Source organism: Dermacentor silvarum, chromosome 3 (assembly GCF_013339745.2).
Source record: "Dermacentor silvarum isolate Dsil-2018 chromosome 3, BIME_Dsil_1.4, whole genome shotgun sequence".
In the NCBI taxonomy this organism is placed as follows: domain Eukaryota; kingdom Metazoa; phylum Arthropoda; class Arachnida; order Ixodida; family Ixodidae; genus Dermacentor; species Dermacentor silvarum.
Genome location: NC_051156.1, coordinates 156,405,638 through 156,426,919, shown reverse-complemented (window position 1 = coordinate 156,426,919; position 21,282 = coordinate 156,405,638). Strand labels below are relative to the sequence as shown.

Below are 21,282 nucleotides of genomic sequence, written 5' to 3'. Positions count from 1 at the left end.
CAACAAACGATGTAGCTTTAGTGTATGTAGCAATCGCCATCGCAAAAGAACATCAAACATTAAATCGAGGGGAAAGACAGGCAAAGACATAGAAACTGTACGTATGCCTCTGCGTGCACTTATGCCATCGTGCAGTAAACCATCGTCGGTCTGTACAATCGCAACTTACACCAATGAAATTAGTACAAGCATACAGTAGATTACCAGGAGCGATGCTTCAGACTCAATAAATGCAAAAAGAGGCAACTGTGGTCGCTCCCTTATTTTTTCACTACTGCTCAAATGCCCCGGCGACCTATTCTTGCGTACGCGAAAACATGGGAACGTTGATAGCGGCAAGTTTAAGCCTTTTTCTGATGTATATGTCCCCAAAATGGGCATTTACGTGCGTTCCCATCGTCCATTGCATGGCTGTGGTAGCGCAATCAAGTGTGACTGGCGTTCAAGCAGCTACATTTGGCGACCATCATGGCATAAAACAGCACGAAAAGCGGAGAAGGAAACTACAGGACTAGGTGCCTTGGCGATCAATTTTGGAGCCTTCACGCGAGCGCTTGGATGTAGGCTCCCCACGACCAAACATCACACAGCACCGCCTGCAAGTCGCCACACCTAAATGTTTAATCAGTGGTGCCGTTCGCACTAAGCAATTCCGTTGTTCGTCAGTGAGCAGCATAAAAGGCAGGGCAATAAGAGCTGTTGTTTACCTCAAGCATAGTTACATTTTTGCTGACATGCACACTGACAGGCCGTACGAGAGTCTACGTCTTCTCGGCTCAACCATGCCTGCCTCCCGCTGCTTTAACTTTTGTTCTGGCGCTCTCGTCAACTACCTATACTTCCATGACAAGCTTGTTAATGCGCCTTAATAAGTACAGCAATATTGTCAGCTATTGTGTCGTGGCCCTTGCTGCAGCAACAAAAAAAAAAAAAAGAAAGCCACCGGCAGTGACGCACGCGTCAGCTCTCCCACCGTCAACAAGTAAAAAATTTGCAGCGTATCTGCGTGCTTCGCTGCAAATGTCGCCGAAAGACGATAGTCTTCTGCCGGCCGTACTACATGAGTGCTGGTCTGATCCGCGGTCACCCGTGATGCTGTTCTCCTACCATTTCCGTCCTGGCATGAAGCTTTGTTTGAACAGATTTCATTTTACCGCATTATTTCATCAAGCGGCCATTTATGTTTTGCCCTGCCTCAGACAGCGCTTCCTTTATGTTGAATCGGCCGCATCTGGCTGGCATTGATAAAATTGAGGAGGCGCTGCGTGAGACATGGACGCCATCTGGCAATACATCGGGAAACATGAGCTTGTGCAGAGGGTTTCCTTCCTCCATGGCAGAGGGCGCTCGTTGGCGCGCAGTCGGGGAACGTCGTTCGTCGGCGTGCATAGCATGGTATTTTCAGCGCAGCTTAAGAAACTAGGGTCTTTAGAGTTACGTATCTATGTATTTTCTATTAAAGGAACACACCTCCTAATACTTACCTAGTGATGTTGCGCCTCAGATATGCGTAATATTTACTTTGTGATCGATAACGTTCACAAGTATGAACAGCCGTACCAGTTTAAGTAGTGTGGGTGAGAAGCAAGTGGTCCTAACTTTGGCCGGGTGGCTGAATCGGGTGACAGACAGACAAACATACAGACAGACAGACAGACAGACAGACAGACAGACAGACAGACAGACAGACAGACAGACAGACAGACCAAATTTTCAGCGTTTAAGTTCCCCAAGAAAGACTATTAAAGACTATCGTCTTTAATAAGCGTCAGCGCATTCCGACGTCCTGTTCCTGGGCCGCTGCTTCGTTCAGCAGCCTTACGAGTCTTGTCGCGGAGCTGAATAATCGAGCAAGGAGTGACCGATCCAAAATGACCGCTTTTCGACCAAAGTGACTAATTGCGACCGTCGCTTTGTGACAAACTTGATCACGTGACCTCCAGGACTCGCCAGTGTGAATGCGGCCTCTGTAGACTAATGAACAGTGCTCTGGAAATAGCGTGGTGATATCGTGATTTCTAACTTAAAAAGGATGGCTGAGCAAAGTAGTTTTGCTCAGCAAAGGTTTTTCAACGGAACTGCTGAACAAACATCGTAGTCTTTACGTAAGGCTCTAAACCGACCGACCGACCGACAGGCAGACAGACGTATGTGTGAACGTATTTTATTTGAAGCCCTTATACAAAGCAGATGATACCCAAGGGGCATCATTTGCTACAAGAACTGTAGCAATGAATTTTCTAAATAAACTAATTACACCAAATAACTGCTTACATGCAAATCTTGCTGAACAGGTTTATATTGGAAATTTAAAATGGATTGTCATAAAAATCTAGTTACGCGCTTGTCCACTTAAAAATGACCCCCATCCCATGCATATAGAAATAACTACCCTCAAATTATTCACTTGACAACATTAAGCACGCAGGAACGCGAAGCGCGGCTCATTATCCAACTTAACAATACTTCACTTCACAATACCGTACAGTTTCCCCTCTGGTGAGAATGCGCTTAGTCGGACTTGCGCAAAACGCCAATCGGCATCACCTCGCGGGAAAAGAGAAGCTCAATGGCAGCTTCATTTTGTGCCACCCTTTTTCACAGATGGGTTAGACCATGAGCCGCGCTTTGCAGTTGCGAGTTCGTAAGGAAGTGAATTGAACGAATAACTTGACGGCAGTTATATCGATCTAAATAGATTTTCAAAAATGTAGAGACACGGAGTTAGACTATAATGAGGTTTAATGCTTTCAACTTCCCACTATAAGCATTTGCATTAATGTTTCGATTAATAAGGTAATTGATGTCATTAGTTGAAACCCTGTATTATTCTTCTGGCTTGTTTTAGTAATGATGTCCGTCTGGACAGGTAATTTACCATCAGGGACGTAATTCGAGTAAATTTAGTGTAGGCTTTCAAAAAAAAAAAAGCTTTCGCAGTTCGACAAATGCCCTCTATAATAAAAGACGGATTGAACGATCTGACGAGTATGTCCACATACGGCTAATTGGGCGCTTCTCTTTACAAACGCTTAACGCGTAGGAATATTTGATCAAGAATAACACTACCGTTAAATAAAAGCTTGAAAAGAGCCACTTTTTTGCAAAGTTTCTGTTTCACTTAGCCTTGTGCGCGTCATCTATCGGAAGGTTCGAGACACGTACTTGCAGCAGGAAGTAGAAAGGCCGTGGTGTCTTGCTGTTCCAGGGAAGCACCAGAGACAGGTACCAGATTAGAAACAGCATGAAGAGAAAACTCTCGGCCATCGTGGTAACCACGTAACCAATGGTGATGCTGTCCAATCCGAATGCCAACGTCCAGAACAGATCCCAGCCAGCACCTCCTGAAAGAACGTGAGCTCGAAGTATCCGTTTTCGAAATCTGCGATGACATCGAAACACAGGGGAGATGTACAACGTCAACTACTTTCCCTTCAACGGGGTCTAGGAAGGACGACGCTCCCATTTAAACAAATTTGTTGAAGACAGCCGCGGAAGATCTCCGCACAGCCGTGGAACTCCGCACAGCCGTGGAATTATGCTGCGTTTTGCAGTTTTGCGGCGTCGAAGAGCCACGTGGATTGCGAATCTTATCATAAGCTGCGACAACGGCAATTGTTATGTGCTCAACATCTTGCTCCGAGAAAGTTTTCTTTTTTTTTTTTTTTCAGGCGAGGGTCGGTTTGTTGTTTGTGTGAAGAGAACGCGATACTGTTGCTTGTACTGTTTGCAGTAAAGCGCTACAGCGAACTTCAGGAAGTTTGCGTTGAGGTTGTTACTGCCATCGTGATAACGCTCAGCGTATGCGTGCTGCAACAAGCAGTTTCATGTGATAGCCGGCGTGGTAATGCAGTTTATGATGCAAATGTCGCCGCAGTACTCAAGCTTTCCTTCATTAAAGCTGTTATATCGGATACATGCGGCGCACAACGTGGAACTACCGAGTATGGTACATCAGCGAAAATCGATCGTTACATCGGAGTTTCAGGTACTCCCAGGTAACGTCGGTAAATCGTTCTATGTAAGCACAACATGTACGCGCCAGCATGCAAAATAACTATGGGGTGGCATAGCGGTACGCCTTCCTTGCGACCTGGACACGCTACCCGTGTAAAAAAATGCGTAGTTATCAGAGCAATTGTATCTCTTATCAGTGTCTGAAGGAAATTGGCAGTTCAGAGGCGAACACAGTTCTCCCCACTTAAAGTGCAGGATACGTAAATTATAGAATAACATGAAAATTAATTAGATTCATAATGCAGTAGCTTAGTTAACATTAATTTACACAGAAACATTTGTTTTATTTCATTAGTTTACACAGCAGCCATAAGCGACATGTTCGTAGACAGCGGGGAGTAATCAATCATGGTCAGGCCACGCAGCACAAGCCATACATGTACATGGTGTGCAAATGTGCTTTTATTGTAGTAAGCAGATCTTTCGGTTTCTTATTTATCGTATTGTTCTCTACGAGATAAACAATGCGCCAACTACTGGAATAACTACAGTTAAGCGAAGCAACAGTCACATTGCGCAAATCTTGAATGTAAAATAGATAACAAGAACGCAAAAGTAGCAAGAAAGGTTTGCCACAGATTCGTAGTGCATGCTCGCGATAAAGTGCAAAGCTTGATTTTAGGTTCGCTTGCTCTCTGGACTGAAAAGAGCGTGCAGAGTTTGCGCCTTCGCCGAACGAAAATGTGTTAAGGCAACAACAATGAGAAAGTGCGCGCCGGCTGCGCATTTATCCGCATGTACAGCGGCAACAGCTGATCGAGCAAGTCGGTGCGGCACTGCGGGCCATGTTAAACGTACCAAACTGAGCAGGTTGTAATATTTCTGCAATCCTGGCGAGGCCAGCGTGACGTATCCAACTTCGCCGGCTGCTGTCTCGCACGCTCGCTACACCGGACTATCTATCCGCACCTTAACAGTGACTCAAAGCAGCAGAAACGTGCTTGTACTTTTCCGACCATCCAACAGTGCACGAGTACTTCGGTTCCACGACCAATGGGTTCAAGAATACATAGGTGATTTTCATCAGAATCTCGCGCGGGTCCGCTGTCACGCCAGATGTTTGAACACACCGTGCGACCACTTAGCCTCATTACCCACTGTGCCTCTCTCAGATCGGCTAAAATGATTTGGTCGGCGTAAGCTACTCGCTTTCCTTCCACAAAACAGCGCAAACCGGCATCACACTGCACGAAAATCATCAAACTACAGTGTACTGTACATCAAACACAGCTGGTTTCGGCGACGCGGGGACCTCCGTATAACCGCCATGTTGCACAGTGTAGCCAGACCGCGGCCAGTTTTAGCAGCGCCCCCTGCAGTTCATTTGAGTTGCGAATAGTGCCCCATTCCGCTTCTCCAAGAAACGATTGACATGAAACGAACACAATCGGGTAATAAAAGCCTAAAAAGATATGGTCAAGTAACACTTAAACAATTTTCAAACTAATTGAATTCAGTGGTTTTACATGCCAAAATCACATGATTCTGCGGCACGCCGTAGTAGGGGAAGACTTACCAGTCAGGTGATCAGATAAGATTTACCGCAGATACAATGTAGCCCTATCGAAGAGGCAGCATCATTCGACAGTAAATTTTCGGAAAACTGAAACGGAACTGAGCCTCAGTGATCCTAGATTTACAGAGAAAACTAATGCGAGTAGTAAAAAAATCGTCAAGTTTTCTTGCTTTTGAGAATTCAAAAATTCATTTAATCGTCGTAGTGTCCCCACTGTAGCATCATGACCACGGAAGGATGTTATGAAGTTGAAGAAGCCACAGGAATGCATAGGTGATCTTTAGGACAGTATCATTCTGTGCTGCGGTAAGGTGTTCAGTACTTGGTTCAGATGTTCATTATAGCACCATCTTGTGAACGCTGTGCCCTTGTTTTTATCGCGTTCAAAACGAATGACGCGAGGATGTCGCACTCACCATCGAAGTCAACGGCGATGCCTATCATCTTGAGGATCCAGTAAGTGCCAAGACAGGGCGTGTAAGACGAGTAGTACTTTCTAGACTCCGAGGTGAACACGTAATGCGCCAGCGAAGGCGTGATGCCATCGATGATCATCAGCGGCACGGCCAGAGTCAGAATCACCCAGTAGAACACGCCGAACATGACCGCCATGCTTGCTGCAAATATAATACGAGCCTATTACGAACAATATCATTTTTATCTAAAGCTATAGCTCTGCGAGCACCCACCCCTTCACTCGCCACGGTAGCTCAGTGGCAATGACGTTGCGTTTCGAAGCTCGAGGTCGCGGATTCGATCCTGGCAGCGGCGGCCGCATTGCCGTGGGGGCGGAACGCAAAAAAAGAAAAGAAAAAAAAAGAAAACGCTCGTGTACCGTGCATTGGTTGCACGTAAAGAACTCCAGGTGGCCAAATCAATCTGGAGCCTCCAATTATACGAAGTGCCTCATAATAAGATCGTTGTTTTGGCATGTAAAAGTCCGGAACCTTTTTTACCCCTGCTCGATGATATACATCCACTTCTCTGAGTGTGGTTAGCGTCATTGGTTACCGGAAGTATTTACTTCAGCAGACCCCGCTTACTGGACAATTATTGTATGAAACTCTATGATTCTGGCCGCGTTTGATAGCACTTTTCGTTTCTTAAGAGAGATACCGAGTCAGCGTAGCTTCCACTGGCGGTGGTTTCGCATTTCCCCAAACGTGGAAGAGAAAAGCGGTGAAAATAGGCCAAATTTAACGCTCAGGAGTGCGTTTACTGATATTTCGCTGTTGTAAATTAGGCGTTATGGTTTTCTCTTTCCCATTTTTATCTTTATAACGCGGATGAAAATGCGGGACTTTTTTGTTCAGAAGCGTTTTCATTTGAGCGCGCTTTGCCTCCGTAGCTTTCCCTTGATTGCCACAGAAAGTTGTCCGCGAATATACACCATTTACAACAAGAAGTCGGCGTGCCGCGCAACAGGGGCCGCCAATCAACGCCTTCTGAATTGGGCGCAAGCACGCATCAGCCGCCGCCGACCACTCCACTAACGCTCCGCGAGAGAGGCCGGGGGATCGCTGTTGGTTTTGTTGAGTACGCAGGGTGACGAGATCTTTTGGGGTCGCGGATTGAGTAGATTTGGCACGAAGCCAAAGAAGCGACACACAACTGTTAAGCTGCCATGTTGTTTAATAGCACCAAGCAAAAAAAAAAAAAGAGAAAAAGATAACGAGAGGGAGAAAACAAGAGGGGCTTGGAAAAGGTGAAACGGCGACGGCGCACCAACTAGAGTTACTGTATATATAGGGAGCATATACAGTAACTCTAGAACCAACAGATACATGGCGCCATCTCGTGACTGGCATCACACTACTGACAATCGCTTAGTACCATTTATTGAGGAGATTAAGGAATTAAATTAAATTATGGGGTTTTACGTGCCAAAACCATGATCTGATTATGAGGCACGCCGTAGTGTGGGACTCCGGAAGTTTAGACCACCTAGGGTTCTTTAACGTGCACCTAAATCTAAGTACACGGGTGTTTTCGTATTTCGCCCCCATCGAAACGCGGCCGCCGTGGCCAGGATTCAATCCCGCGACCTCGTGTTCAGCAGCTCAAAACCATAGCCACTAAGCATCCATGGCAGGTGATTAAGGGATTAAGGAAGATTGGGGGATTATAGAGATTTCATCCTCCCGGTGCCTCTTTTATAGTCTCTGCTGCTCGGCACTACAGCAGTTCGTTTCGCAGTGAGTATACAGGATGCTTGACTTAACTTGGGCGAAACATTAAAAAATATGCAGATGCTACGTAACTGGACAAAACCAAGGAAATGTTTGGAGTCACTTGGAGATAGTCAGACTATATGTTGCATTCCGCCTAATTAGATAATTAGTATTAACTATTCAACTTCTCAAATATTACAATTAGATGAAAAGTGTCAATGAGAAAATTGTAGCGCGACATGAAAAACTCCCGATGCAGCTTTCTGTTGCTCGATACGGTGGCTCAGTAGCTCAGTGGTGGCTCAGTGGCTGAGGCGTTGCGCTGCTGAGCACGAGGTCGTGGGATCGAATCCCGGCTGCAGCGGCTCCATTTCGATGGAGGCGAAATGCAAAAACCCCTTTGTGCTTGCAATGTAGTGCACGTCAAAGAAACCAAGATGGTCCAAATCAATCCGGAGCCCTCCACTACGGCGTGCATTATAATCAGAAGTGGTTTTGGCACGTAAAACCCCAGAAAGAAGTAGATACGTGCTACATAAAAGCGTTTTTCCGAGCGTGAAAGAAGCCCGCGAATACACGCCGAATTGCCGCTGGACTGGCCGCTCGAGGCATTGCCAATTTTCTTTGTCATTCCGCGCTTTCCAAGACATCCTGGAGCATTTTCCGGTCGTATAGGAAAGGGACCTGCAAACAACGACCCCGCACGGCGCCCATATTTCGCAGGAGCGGTACCTTTATTTGGTCACATTTCTAGCTTTGTAATTCCACAACCAAACAAATAATGCAACACGGTGGCAAAGTTAGTTCATCTCAGTGCGCTTAATTTGAGAAATATTGAAGACAATCAAGAATAAAATTTTTTGACCTAGGTTTTTAAAATATGACTACTTTACTAACAAACCCAAACTAGACAGTTTCTCCTAGATGTCTAAAGTCGACGAGGGCATACATATTTGCCTAAATTTTCAACGACATTGATGGAAGCAGGCTGGCAAGGTTTCAGTAGCGTGAAAACAGATGCAGGTAAATAAGTTACTCCATCTCCCGCTAAAGGGAACCATGTGTGAATGCGAAGCAGCGGGGAGATGGTTAGCTTGAGCGCGAGATGGTTTCGCGGCAGCGGCCCGAGCGCTCATGGCGGTGCTGCACAGGAGAGAGAATGAGGCGCGCGCGCTCCGTCATTTTCATACCGCGGAACTACCGTGGCGCCCCCAGCGGAGCATGCAGCTGTCGCACCACCTGTCCTGCGCGCCGCTCCGATTCCTAGAGGAGAGAGAGGGGGAGGAGCGTAGTCAAGGAGGGAGAGGGGGAGGGGACGCGCATGCGCTGTGGGGATGTGGGACGTGCGGGAGGGACGGACAAAGCCGCCGGAAAGAAATGCTGCGCATTAAAAAAAACACAACTTTGGCCAATATTGTGCAAAGTTCCGCTCTTGCTTTTTTAGAGGGCGGCTCTTAGCCGCCCGTGCTTGCGGAGAGCGTCGGTGTCGGCGTAACCGAGTGAACGAGCACAGCGAAGGATGAAAGAGTGATCGCGGAGCGCAGCGGGGGAGGAAAGACACAAGGAGGAAAGTGGAGGAGGAGGGTACGGCGAAAGCGTGAGAAGAAAAGCGTAGTGCGGCGACGATGGCTACGAGATGGCGCCAGAGTAGCACGCGTCGTCTGGAAGGTCTGTCTACGGAGGCTGCAGTGGCGGCTGCACACGCGTTACCCACGCGCTGGCTTTCGCCACCTCCAGATTAGCTCGGCAGACGCGCCACACTTTGCTCTGTTTGCAACGTGCCGCACGAGACAGATTGTCAGAGCCAGCCTATATATCGGGAAATGAAAACACTTATAGAGCTGCGCTCAAATTTCGCATTAGGCAGACCGTAATTAATCATCGGGGAACTTTTGTTTCTTCTCCCTACTATAGTGGTGAAGGTTCCTGCTAATTATTTGGATTCGACGTGTAATAGCTATTGGCGTGTTAGTCTGCCGCTAAATATTATTAGAGCGAAAGCCACAATATTTTTCGTTTTGAAGTTAGCCAAAATGCGGAGTCGGCAAAATCTGCAACAAGTGCTTCTGACTCAACGGGTGCTTCAGTATGTTTTTCGTGAAGACAATTTTCTGTCTCGCCAGAGTGAGACTGATTTGTTCGTTGTTGGCACCTAGGCAGTGAAAGACAATTTTTTCCCCAGAATAAATTCTTTCCTGGCAATGAACTTTTCTGACACATCCCCTAGAAGTAGATTTGCCTAGAACGTTGCGGATGAGTTTAGACTTCCGGGAGTTCTTTGAAACGCACGAAATGAACTTCGCATGCACGAGCGCAGCTGAATTCCGCTCCCGTCAGAACACGAGCGCGGTGGCTCATCGGCCGGGTATCGAATCGTCGGCCTCGTGATAAGTGGCAGAACGCTACCGCCACTCAGCCACCGCTGCAGCTTAGTATATATATCGAACTCCAGTGCAACGGTAATTGCTGACGTTTTATCAAGACATCACTTACCAATGCGAGGGAATATAATAAGCGCAGACTTACTGTTTATGAAGATGGTGGCGACGAGTAGTGCATGGAATGACAGCATCACGGAAAACATGAAGAACACGAACAGAAGCAGCGTGAAACTGGCACCCTCGAGGTACGCGTGGTTGGTGGCAGGCCCTGCACTCGGCAACACGGTCATGCATAATACGGGGATGATGGAGTGGAGCATTGTCAGTGCCACTCCCGTGATGAGGTGACCCAGGGTATGCACCAGACTAGACAAGCCCATGATCATCTGCAGCTCCTGCAAGCACGTCGACCAGGCCACATACTCGAGAGGCATTTACTCAGACCTCGCGCCATATATTCTCTCTGGTAGGATTTCAAGCATGTAACTTTCAGTGCGCGTTGATTCGATAATCCGGCGGACAGCAGGGTCCGCATCTGCGGAGACGCTGTGCTGGACGTTACGTCACGCAAAATTAGAAAGTACCCCGCCAGCTATCGACCAAGTGTACGGTACCTGGGCAATGAAATGGCCTGCGCAGCGCACGTGCAGTGCCCACATTACCCGTTCAAAGTAGCCTGCATCTGAATATTGGCTAGAAGACTGACAGGTTAAATACCCGTGCAATTGGAGAATAGGAAACGCATATCACTGCTTTAATGAAATATGCTGTTCGCATGAGAGAGGTGTTTCGACCCGTTAATTTGAGCTTTCTTCTGCCCTTCAGTTTTCGTCCTCGATGAAGTTAAAATATTCACAGTTACGCCACGTCTAAATGAAGTCAAGTTATGTTCAGTTCGTTCCTTTCTCTCTCTATTTCTTTTATTTTCTGTATTTCTTTTGTTTTCTTTTATTTTCTGAGAGTTTTCTCCCCCGGGGGGAGAGAACTTTCAGCAGTTGTCACTCACAATGATTCCGGTCTCCTTGTCCTGGACTATCGCCTTGAGGCGCATGCAGAAGGGTAGCAGGTAGGCGATGCCCAGGATGTATGACACGCTAGCCCGGTAGTTGTCCACGTCATCCGGCATGTTGGGATGCGGAAATCGACGGAGGCTGACCTTCACGATGGTTCCCTGTCGGTTTGAAAATGCTTTAAACAACGTTACAGCGTTCTTTATTGCGGTGATTCACACCACTGCTTGTGAAATTCAGTGTGCGGCGGCACCCAGCACGTTCGCGCACGCTTTGGTTGTTCATCAGAGCTGGGCTGAAGTTGACAACATTTGCGACCTCCACAAACAGACGCTTCCCGAAATCACACACACACACACACACACACACACACACACACACACACACACACACACACACACACACACACACACACACACACACACACACACACACACACACACACACACACACACACACACACACACACACACACACACACACACACACACACACACACACACACACACACACACACCACACACACACACACACACACACACACACACACACACACACACACACACACACACACACACACACACACACACACACACACACACACACACACACACACACACACACACACACACACACACACACACACACACACACACACACACACACTGTGAGATGCTGAACCCTACATTTCTAATTAGCTTTAGCGCCGCGAAGACGGGACACCAGGACGACCATTCAAATAGCGAGTCCGAGGGATAATCACAAAAGCAGTAGTAGTCAGTACAATCTCAGAACAACCCGAAGGCAGTATTTCAGCACTTAGTAAGGACGAGACGCGTAGTAAGAAGGAGACTTACTAAGCCTTACTAAGTCCTTACTAAGCGCTGAAATACTGTCTTCATCATGAACCAACAAGCCCATTTTGCCACTCTTGTCACAACAACCGAGATCCGCGCGAAGCTTACGCGCGAAACCAAGATGTGTCTCGACTGCATGCGCCGAAATGCGTATATGTTCCTGTCACTCAAAATATGTGGGTTACAATGAAATAGAAGAATTACGTCATGAGTCACGGCTACGGCGAACACCGCGTTTTCGCCTTCTCCTTGAAAGATGCGCGCATCCGTCCCGCTGCAGTGGAATCGAAACATACGAGTACTAGTGGCGTCGCCGCTCATGAGGCGCACTTCGAAGTTATTGCAGCGAAAAATTGTAATTAAATTGTAATTAAATGCAACAAAACGTCCCTAATTTACTTCACTCGCTAAGTTTACTGAACTCGCTACCTCTGTGCAAGATTTTAGCACAAGTTTGCCATGGCGATTTAGTATAAGCTGTATTGTGTACCTCGTGCTCCTATTTATGTAACACATAACAGGTAGCTCACTCTCGCCAACAATGATAAGCCACAAAGACCCCTAGGGGGAAGAGTGGAAGTGATCGAAAGGAGAAGTTAGTTATGACAAAGAGAAGGGGATGTGCAGGTGGTATGAAGCAGGGGTTGTTCAATGAAATAGTGGTATTAAAAACTGTGCAGAAACCATCGACGATAATTGTCAATGTAGGCAGATAGTCGGAACGATTGAACGAGCGAATGAATGTACGTAATAGCGAATGAATGAACAAGCGAGCCAGCGAGCGAAAAAGTATTCCTTCCACTTGCCTCTGCTGCATCTTCAGGCGGCCAGAGCTGCTTCTCCCTTGTCCATCGACCTGAGCTCTTCGATGCCAGGCGTGTCTGCTTCGTCATCCGCGACATGGTGTCGTCCGAAGATGTCGTCGTACGAAAATCTATTGCTCGTCTGCAACTCAATGTGCCTTGTCTCCACCACAGCCATTATCTTCTGCACCTGGTCTGTACGGATGGAGCAGGAGAGAATTGCCTTTTTTTTCCCGCCACAGCACTAACTAGGCTGCGATCGGGACACAAGCTAGTGCCTTGGAGCACAATACACTCGAAACCAAGCAATTTTTATCAAGGCGCTTATTTTGACGTTCGAAGGGGTAGGAAAGATCATTTTGTGTTAAATAATGATAACAGCTGCGCACATTTTACGTTCTGAGCACATTTCCTCCGGCGTAAGGTTACCTCAATCATAGAACTATTTTCAGGAGCGAGCTACAGTATACCACGGCGCCAGGGGTCATGTTATAGCTTAACATTTCTAGCCCGCGGCGATATGTAGATGAGTGGCTATGATATTGCGCTGCTGGGCACGGGGTCAGCCGCTCGAGCCCGGCCACGGCGATTGCATTACGATTGGCGCGGAATGCAAAAATGCTCGGGCACTTACAATTTTTTGCACGTTAAAGAACCTGGTGATCGAAATGATACCGATGTGCCTTTTTGTGTGTGTAAGCCACAAAATTTCTCGCAATATTTTGAATGTGTAGGAAAATCAGCGGAGTACGGCAGACTTCATTAGGAAGAATAAGGAATCTGTCCTGCGCGTGTTTCAAATGCTGGCGGTTTCGTGTTACGTATTTTTCGAGACTTCATCCTTCCCCTTCGAAGGGTCCGCGCCGAGAAACCTTATAAGGGTGTACTAGAGTCGTTGACTTATATTTACAGCGTCGCTTTAGTAAGTAGTAAAGGGATGCAATCGAGATGTGACTACATTGAGTTTTATTATGGCCTTTAGAACTTATTTTAGACCTGCGCTAATTATCACAGAATCATCCATCCTGGGCAGCAAACGGCCGTCTCGGATTCACACTTCTTCGATCGCGGTCTGTCTTCTTTTTTTTTTCAATTTCCGTCAATAATAACCATCGCTGAAGTTGTGGCCACGAAGGCGATATACTCGCATGCACCTATACAGAATTTAATCACTTTCTCTGAATGAAGGAAGTCAGATGCCCTTATACAGTTCATGTGGGTGGGCTTCTTTACTCTATAGACAGCGGTTGCTCCTCGCGTGCACATTCAACACTTAGCGTTAACTACAGGCCAGTTCCCATAATGTAATGACAGGTTCTAAGTTGTTCTTGACGCGCATGGAAGCGTATGCATGTTCACCGGCAAGTGTGGTGTTCGAGTAAAGGCTATAAATGAACTGCCACACGGACCACCTGGGTTAAATTAGAGATAATGGGTCATTGTTTAACAAAATTTAAGTGGTAGCGAATTTGCCCTGTAGTCACCACTGTGAGGCGAACCGAAAACGGAAGCATAACTTTGGTTATGTAAACTACATATCTGAGATTTGAGATAAGTTCTTCCTGGCCTAGTTGGTTGATACTCGGTGAAGGAATCGTAGCGAAAGAAAAAATCACAGGCCTGCGCGGCACACGCAGCACAGTCACAGCGTAAGCTGGTGGAGCGGCTTAAGAGTAGCTCCAATTTCGGCACCACGCACACCAGGGTCTTCGCGAGAAAGCCTCTTCGCCTCGTTTTGACGAGAACAATCTGAACTGTCCGCCGGGCGTCGATGGCGAGCTGCGCACGATGCGTTTGCAGGCACGTTAACTAGCTGGCGCCACCATACTTGCGGAGACTGGGGATCGCGTTTTTTTTTTGCGTGCCTCGTTTGAATGGCATCTGGTCGCCTGCGCCTGAACTAGATGGCGCCACCATACTGGCGGCGGCTCGGAGCTTCAGCGTCTGCGTTTATAGGGTTTTTTTTTCGCTATCGCAAGCGCTTGCGTGGCTCAGTGGTAAAGTATCCGACTCGCGCGCAGTGGTCCTGGGTTCGACTTAGGCGGAGACTGGGTACTTTTTTCTCATTTCCAGCGACAGCGGTTACGCGGTGGGGGCGGCGGCGGCATCATTGCGACACGAAAGGACTATTGGAAGGAGCCCATAACAGCTTACGCTGTAAAAGAAAAAGAACGGGCGATGAACACGAGACCGGACATCACGAGTGCCACCAGCGCCCATTGCAATTGGTCTGGCGTTCTCAGTGTTCATGTTTATTTGCGGTACAGTGGCTTTACCAAATAAGGGGCACATGCATTACGCAGGCCATTAAGTCAGGGTCACAAGCTAATTAGTCGGGGATCATGAGCGCTATATTGAATGACTTTTTGGGACCTAGAAAGAGAGACTTCGAGTTCAAACGGCGCTAGAACTTGAGCTGAATGTATTTGCTGCGTGCGTACGTGGCCCAAGATTCAACACTATGCCCTTACTAATCGCATGGCGGGCCGAAATGGTGATTAAATTCGACGCGTACTTCTCTCCATTATGACACCGACCAGCTCACAGAAGAGAGGCAGCATCGTACCATAAACGTCGATGTCTTCTGTCGGCTCACGGAATGTCCAGGGGAACTTGACGCCAGGCGAATAGTCGCCCGTGTGCTGGGTGGTCACGTGAACTGTGTAGTTGAGCAGCTTCGTCTCCTGGGTGTCCTCGCCAAAATCGATGCAAATCACGTATTGGTCGCGGCCGTGGAACTGACGCCGTACTTCGGCGCACAATAGGGCCACCTCGCCTGCTTCGTCGGCAACGTAAATCATTTTCTGCTCTTTCTTTTGCGCGCTGTGAGCGCTTCTGCGCCTACCTGTGGCTGTGAAAAGGTGAAAGCGGAGACGTGGCTGAGACGTCGTAGAAAACATATGCCACTTCGATTGCTTCGCCATTCTATTAGACGACTACGATTACAAAGCCTCCACTTGCCATTGTTTTTCGACTGCAACTTAAGCTACTCCTTAGCATTCCCCACAGGCTTCCTCCTCAGTTTACAATGCAAGCATGCTTTCCCAATCTCGCAAAAGAGCCGACATTGCAGCAGATGCTCAATGCTTAGCGGGACACTCGGTTCGTTGTTGAGGACAAAAAAACAAAAAAACAAAAAAAGTCGTTTATATACAACTGTGCTGATCTGTTACGAAGCTTCCTAAGCTGAACTAGAAAATGGTGGCGGAGCTCCTAAAAAATAAACGTTCAAACGTTCCCACCACAAAGCGTTGGTGTTTTATGCTACAAAGAGCACTACTTGTTTCATGCCTCATCGTTCTTGCGGCTAAGGCTGCCTTTACACCACGTCCTAAAACAGTTCACTCGTGTTATCCCTTGCGTCACATTGTAGAGCATTCGCGTCATCGAGCCTGTGCTACCTTTCACTTTCTCCTGCTGCCACGTGAGGCCGAACTCCACAAAGGCACAGCTACGACCACTATGTCGACCGACCACTCCGTGGGACTGACCACACGCGCACTTCCACACACTTCCCACAAACCAATATCACCGGCTATGCCACTATTGTCGCCGAGGACATACCGTGGCGCCAACTGTTGGAATGAATCCGTGACATAGAAAGAGACATTACGTGATACGGGCTGCGAAGTGTTCGGGGTCCAGTGGTTGTATTACGGTTAATTTCTAGTGTTTGCATCTTTTAAGCTTTGTATGTGTGGCGTCTTCGCTTCAAAACAACATAGCGCGTGCATCCCAGTCTGGTGTGTGTGTAGGGCAGCAAGTGCTTTTAGCAAGCAAACATCCTGATACTGTCATATTGATTATTCAGTTCGCCTGATCATTCATAAAGGTAGCTATACACACTTTTGTTGCAAAAACAGTACTGTTCATAGCATTCGTCGCGGGAAGTGCGGCTTGCCACTTTCCCCAGAAGTATTGCGAGGCGATGAATTATCACCTGTCTAATATATTACGCGGAACTTCAACCACTTATATTTTTGTCTCCTGAATCTACGCTTCCTCCGTGTGCGCGCATGCAAGTCGCATGCATCTATGCGGAGGGTGTTTTGACCGATGTCATAAAAAACGAGCACGTTACAAGCCCTGTGTACATCGCTTGCTCGACTATTACGATGATCATATTTTTTAGTTTTCGGTTACTTTATCAGCCAAGCATCTCGCTGCCGCTTCCTTTTGGGGTACTCGTGAAAACTCACACTGCGCTCGGTCTCATACGTCCGCCACTGCGGCAACAAGCAGTAGACCATGCAGTAAGATTGGGCAACTCAATTGCAGCCTTGCGAATGAAACACGTTATCTGCAAGCCTACAATGAAAGCTTTAATCGCCTAGCCAGCGAGTGGCGTTGGCTGCGGCAAAGGCGCAAACGCGAGTCACGTGATGTCATTCTCTAGGTCACAGCGATGGCAGCTGTGGTCTCTCCAGTGGTGGCCCTCGAGGCCAATAGCCATTGCCAGTCATCGTTTGCTGCTCAACATAAAGCTGCTGCTATAAGTGCAGTTCAAATGAAGAAGGAAACTCTAAATGATGAGTTGTCGAACAAGGAATGTCACCTAATGGCAACTTTTCGACAAGGACACTTAATGGTCCTCTTCCCGGTATCGACTGGTAAGCATGACGGCGTTACACGTACTGTGCGTAGAATGGAAGGCGCTCATTATCTCGTGCGTGTAGGAGTAGCCAGGCCCGTAGACGAGCACGTGCTCTTGTTCCACGAAGGCCTCGTCGAGAGCCGGCTCCTCGTCGTAGAGCACAGCGTCGGCGGAGCGCCTCAGGGTTCCCGGCGCGGGCCTCTCCCGGTTCCACAGAACGCTGAAGCACAGCACCACGATGAACATCTCGGCTGCCGTGCTGGCGTAGTGGTGCCGGAATGGCTGCATCCACAGGTTCTTCCACAGCACGACGGCCAACGCTTGCAGCAGCTGCATGACTGCGGGCCTGTTCCGGAACCTCTGGTTTATCGGGCGAAGTGCTCGCGGGTCAGCCTGCATGCCCACATCATTATTCGTACATGTAAAAATTTTCGAGCAGATAAATTGGAGAAATTTTCGTATTACTTATTATTTATTTTCAACTTGATTCGTCTAGTTTATGCTCTTGTCATGTTCGTGTTTTACTTTCAGGTAGTTTTAGTAGGTTTATGATAGAGTTAATTTATATGCTTTGTATCGGTTTCTTATGCGCCACTGTACTAAGCCGTAATTTTGAAGCTGCTGCACGAGTCATTGCTATAAATGCCAATTTTTCAGGTTTTTTTCCTACAGCAAGAGCATGCCTTTGCCAGGTGTGTACCGCCTTCTGCACTCTTTCCTCGGGTAAAACACAGGTAAAGGTATGCCTATTTTTACGCTATTCCTGAATGACTAGTATTGCTAGAACTGGCGGAAGGAATACAACTCTATAGGACGCTAAGAAAACATAAGTTGCTATACGCTCAACTACCAGGCAAATAACGACCAGCATATGCAAGTTATTGGTGCGGGGTAGGAAGCTCCACAACTGCCCTTGCTTTTATTATCGTACATTGCCTTTCCCTTGCACGCCCCCTATACACAATAATTAAGAGCGCACATGTGATTTTATGCGTGTAGAGCACAACGCGCGATTGAACGCTTGAAATCGGCGCACAACAACGGCAGCCCACCTTGCACAGTTGAATTTTTCAAGGTGCATTGCCAAAGTGTACGCACTAACCCTGCAGTCACTGCGTCACGGCGATTTAAGTTGCGTAATCACAATGTTTGTAATGTTTTCTTGTTCTGCTGATGTGCATAAGATGTGACGCTTTCTACTCCGTTTGGACTGTTTCTGTTGTGCTTCTATTTGGTGCTGAAACAGTCTCTCTTTTATTCGAAGTTTTTTTTCGCTTTATGTAGAAAGGAATAGTGCAATCAACCCATGGTGGTCGCTTATGTTGGCTGCGAAAATAAATGTAATCGCAGCCGATTAAGTTGCGTCGCTGACTCGATTTAAGGTACAAGAGATACGAAGGGAGGAAAGAACATGACGGAGCCTGAACTATGAAGTGAAACTGGGGAAAAATGGATTAATCTAAGAACAAGTGGTTAAGTGTACTGTACATTTTCAGTTTCACCACATGGTGCATAAAGAATCAAAGCAAAAGGGACTCGGAAAAACAGAGTACAAACCAAAACCCCCAGTAGGTTTTGCATTTAATAGATATGGTTTTTTTTACATACGGCAGCCCTATTTAGAGCTAAGCCCGGATGGGAGAATTAAATATATCCAGCATGAAAACGTCAGCAAAAACAAAAGGTCGCAGTTTCGCACGAAAAGGCGAAGCATCGATTGCGATAGCAAATTACTGGACAGCTATACGAAATAAGGTTAGTAGTTTTATTGACCCTATAAGTTTGTAAACACAGGCATACTACCTAAATGAACCAGCACAGTGTCACGCGTGCACAAGCAAACATGAACACATCTCACTCGATGACCGCGGAAACTCGCTGTCAAAACGCTGGAGTGAGGAAGCGCGGTTGCAGTAGTGAGCGAATTGACCTTCGTGCTGCGTCTCGCATCGACATGAACTAAACCGCGAAAACAAAGCGCACGGCTGACTGTGTCACCGGCGCAGATGACTCAAAATTCAGCCGCGATCGCCGGCTCACCCTCGCACGCTTCTCCTTGCCCATACAGCATACGGCGCGCGGCGACGATTTGATCGCCCTTGGACTTTATACGGAACCTCACAGCGACGCCGACGGCGTTGGCAGAAATGCACTTGAAGTGTCCTTAATGATTGCTATCGCAATAAATGAAATGCTCATACACATGTGAAACAAAAGCAGGGGAGGAGTCAACAAAGTTATTTTTTTGTAAGTTTCTTTGCCCATTAGCCGCCCACCTTCTATATTATTATTAATATGTCCAGAATCAAGAGTTACTCAAAAATGCTTTACGGACCGCTCTAGCTCAAGAGCTGTTGGTGAGCCCGGGCTGAAATCGTTAACATTCAACTTCGAGCAACAAATTATCCAACGGAACAAGACGAATGGCAGTAAGGTTCAATATTGAATAGTTAGAAAAAAAAACGTTTAAACGAATCACTGCATGGCTGACAGAGTACGATATTAAGAACGTGGCACCTCATTAACGGAGAACGCTCCGCGAATTATATGCCTGGGCTAAGAAAAGAAAAGAAAAAAAAAAGAATACCAAGAGCAATTTATTCATTTAATTGCGCCACAGCTTCAGCCGTTCTGTATCGTGACGGATGCAGAGAGCAGTTCCTCTCGTCATGAAAGTATAGATAAACGCATTAGCTTTTTTTTCTAACTTCTAACCTATTAAAATCTGGAACCTCGCCAGACGCATAAGAAGAACATAGAGTAATCAATGTGAAGGTGGAGGGAGCGCGTGCTTGAATAACTCTGCGGTTTCTTATGTAAAATTCGTCCGCCATGAGCGGTATTTACATGAACGCGAAAAGCGGCGTATGTCGTCGCAATCCTAGATCTCCGGATCAGTTTAGACGGTGGTAATAGGCTATAGGAAGACGTTCGGGCCTTCACGGGAGCGCTTTGTGGCGTCTTCAAGTTTAGATATACCGTGGGCGGCGGTGGCCCCGAGTAGCGTTTCTCCGCAGCCTAATATTTCCTCGCCTTCTGTTTCATGCTATCTAAATGTACTCTTTTCCAAATGGTAATACACAATTAATGCCATATACTTACAGACATATTTGTGACTATTTTCAGTGTACCTATGGCACTGAACGGCCGCAACTTCGGCGCTAACCTATTTGGCTCGGCAACCACATATTTCCAAATTTATTTCGATTGGAACAGTGCTCTTTCTTTTTTCTTTTTGTGGCAATTTGCAGTGAGAGGTATTTCCAATGGAGTTTTGGACATCCGACACATAGCTTATTGTGCTGTATGTATAAAGAATTTCTTAGGAAGGGTAGCCGTTATTACATGATCACTGTGTGCAGCAGAAAAGGGTGGTACGATGTAAAAATTCACTTCACTCAATTCTATTCCTTCCTTATGAGCCACTGCTCACCGCCGGCCAGTGATAGTGATAAGATGGAATCAGGGCCGCTAATATAACTGACGAAACGTAAAAATGAACAGCGTTGAAATATAATTGCTAAATGACACCGTTTCAGGGATGTTATTCACAAGACAATGCTTACACGAATAACTTTTCGCGTGAGCAGGTGCCAGTCACTTCTCATGTCGGAGGAATTGTTGGAGAAAGTGGCCGGCGAATCGCAAATGGCACTTACAAACGAAAAGGTTTGTCACGTTGGGCACTGGCGGTATTGCCCTTAAATGGCCGCATAAATCACAAGGGCTAAGACAAACGCACGACCGAGTATGTGAAGCGCAACTCACACAGGCTGCACATTTGAAATTTCGAATATACTGTGAGCCTTAGGCAGGAAGCTTTAAATCGGGTATGTGTTAAGCACAAAACAAGCTGAGCAGGTTCAGTCGTCTGTATATCCGGAAGCCCATGAAATAAATAAATATCTATGCGACTGTGACCTGCCACTGTTG

At 47.0% G+C, this 21,282-nt stretch overlaps 1 protein-coding gene across 1 annotated transcript; it reads right to left on the bottom strand.

Moving 5' to 3' along the window:
* Window positions 1-12,760: 12,760 nt before the first annotated feature.
* LOC119444927 (uncharacterized) lies at window positions 12,761-15,556 on the bottom strand. The gene is made up of 2 exons (XM_037709266.2): window positions 15,322-15,556; window positions 12,761-12,950 (listed from the first exon to the last, which is right to left on the bottom strand). Exons 1-2 carry the CDS (start codon window positions 15,554-15,556, stop codon window positions 12,772-12,774), a joined length of 414 nt encoding a protein of 137 aa, XP_037565194.1. The 3' UTR covers window positions 12,761-12,771.
* Window positions 15,557-21,282: the final 5,726 nt, after the last annotated feature.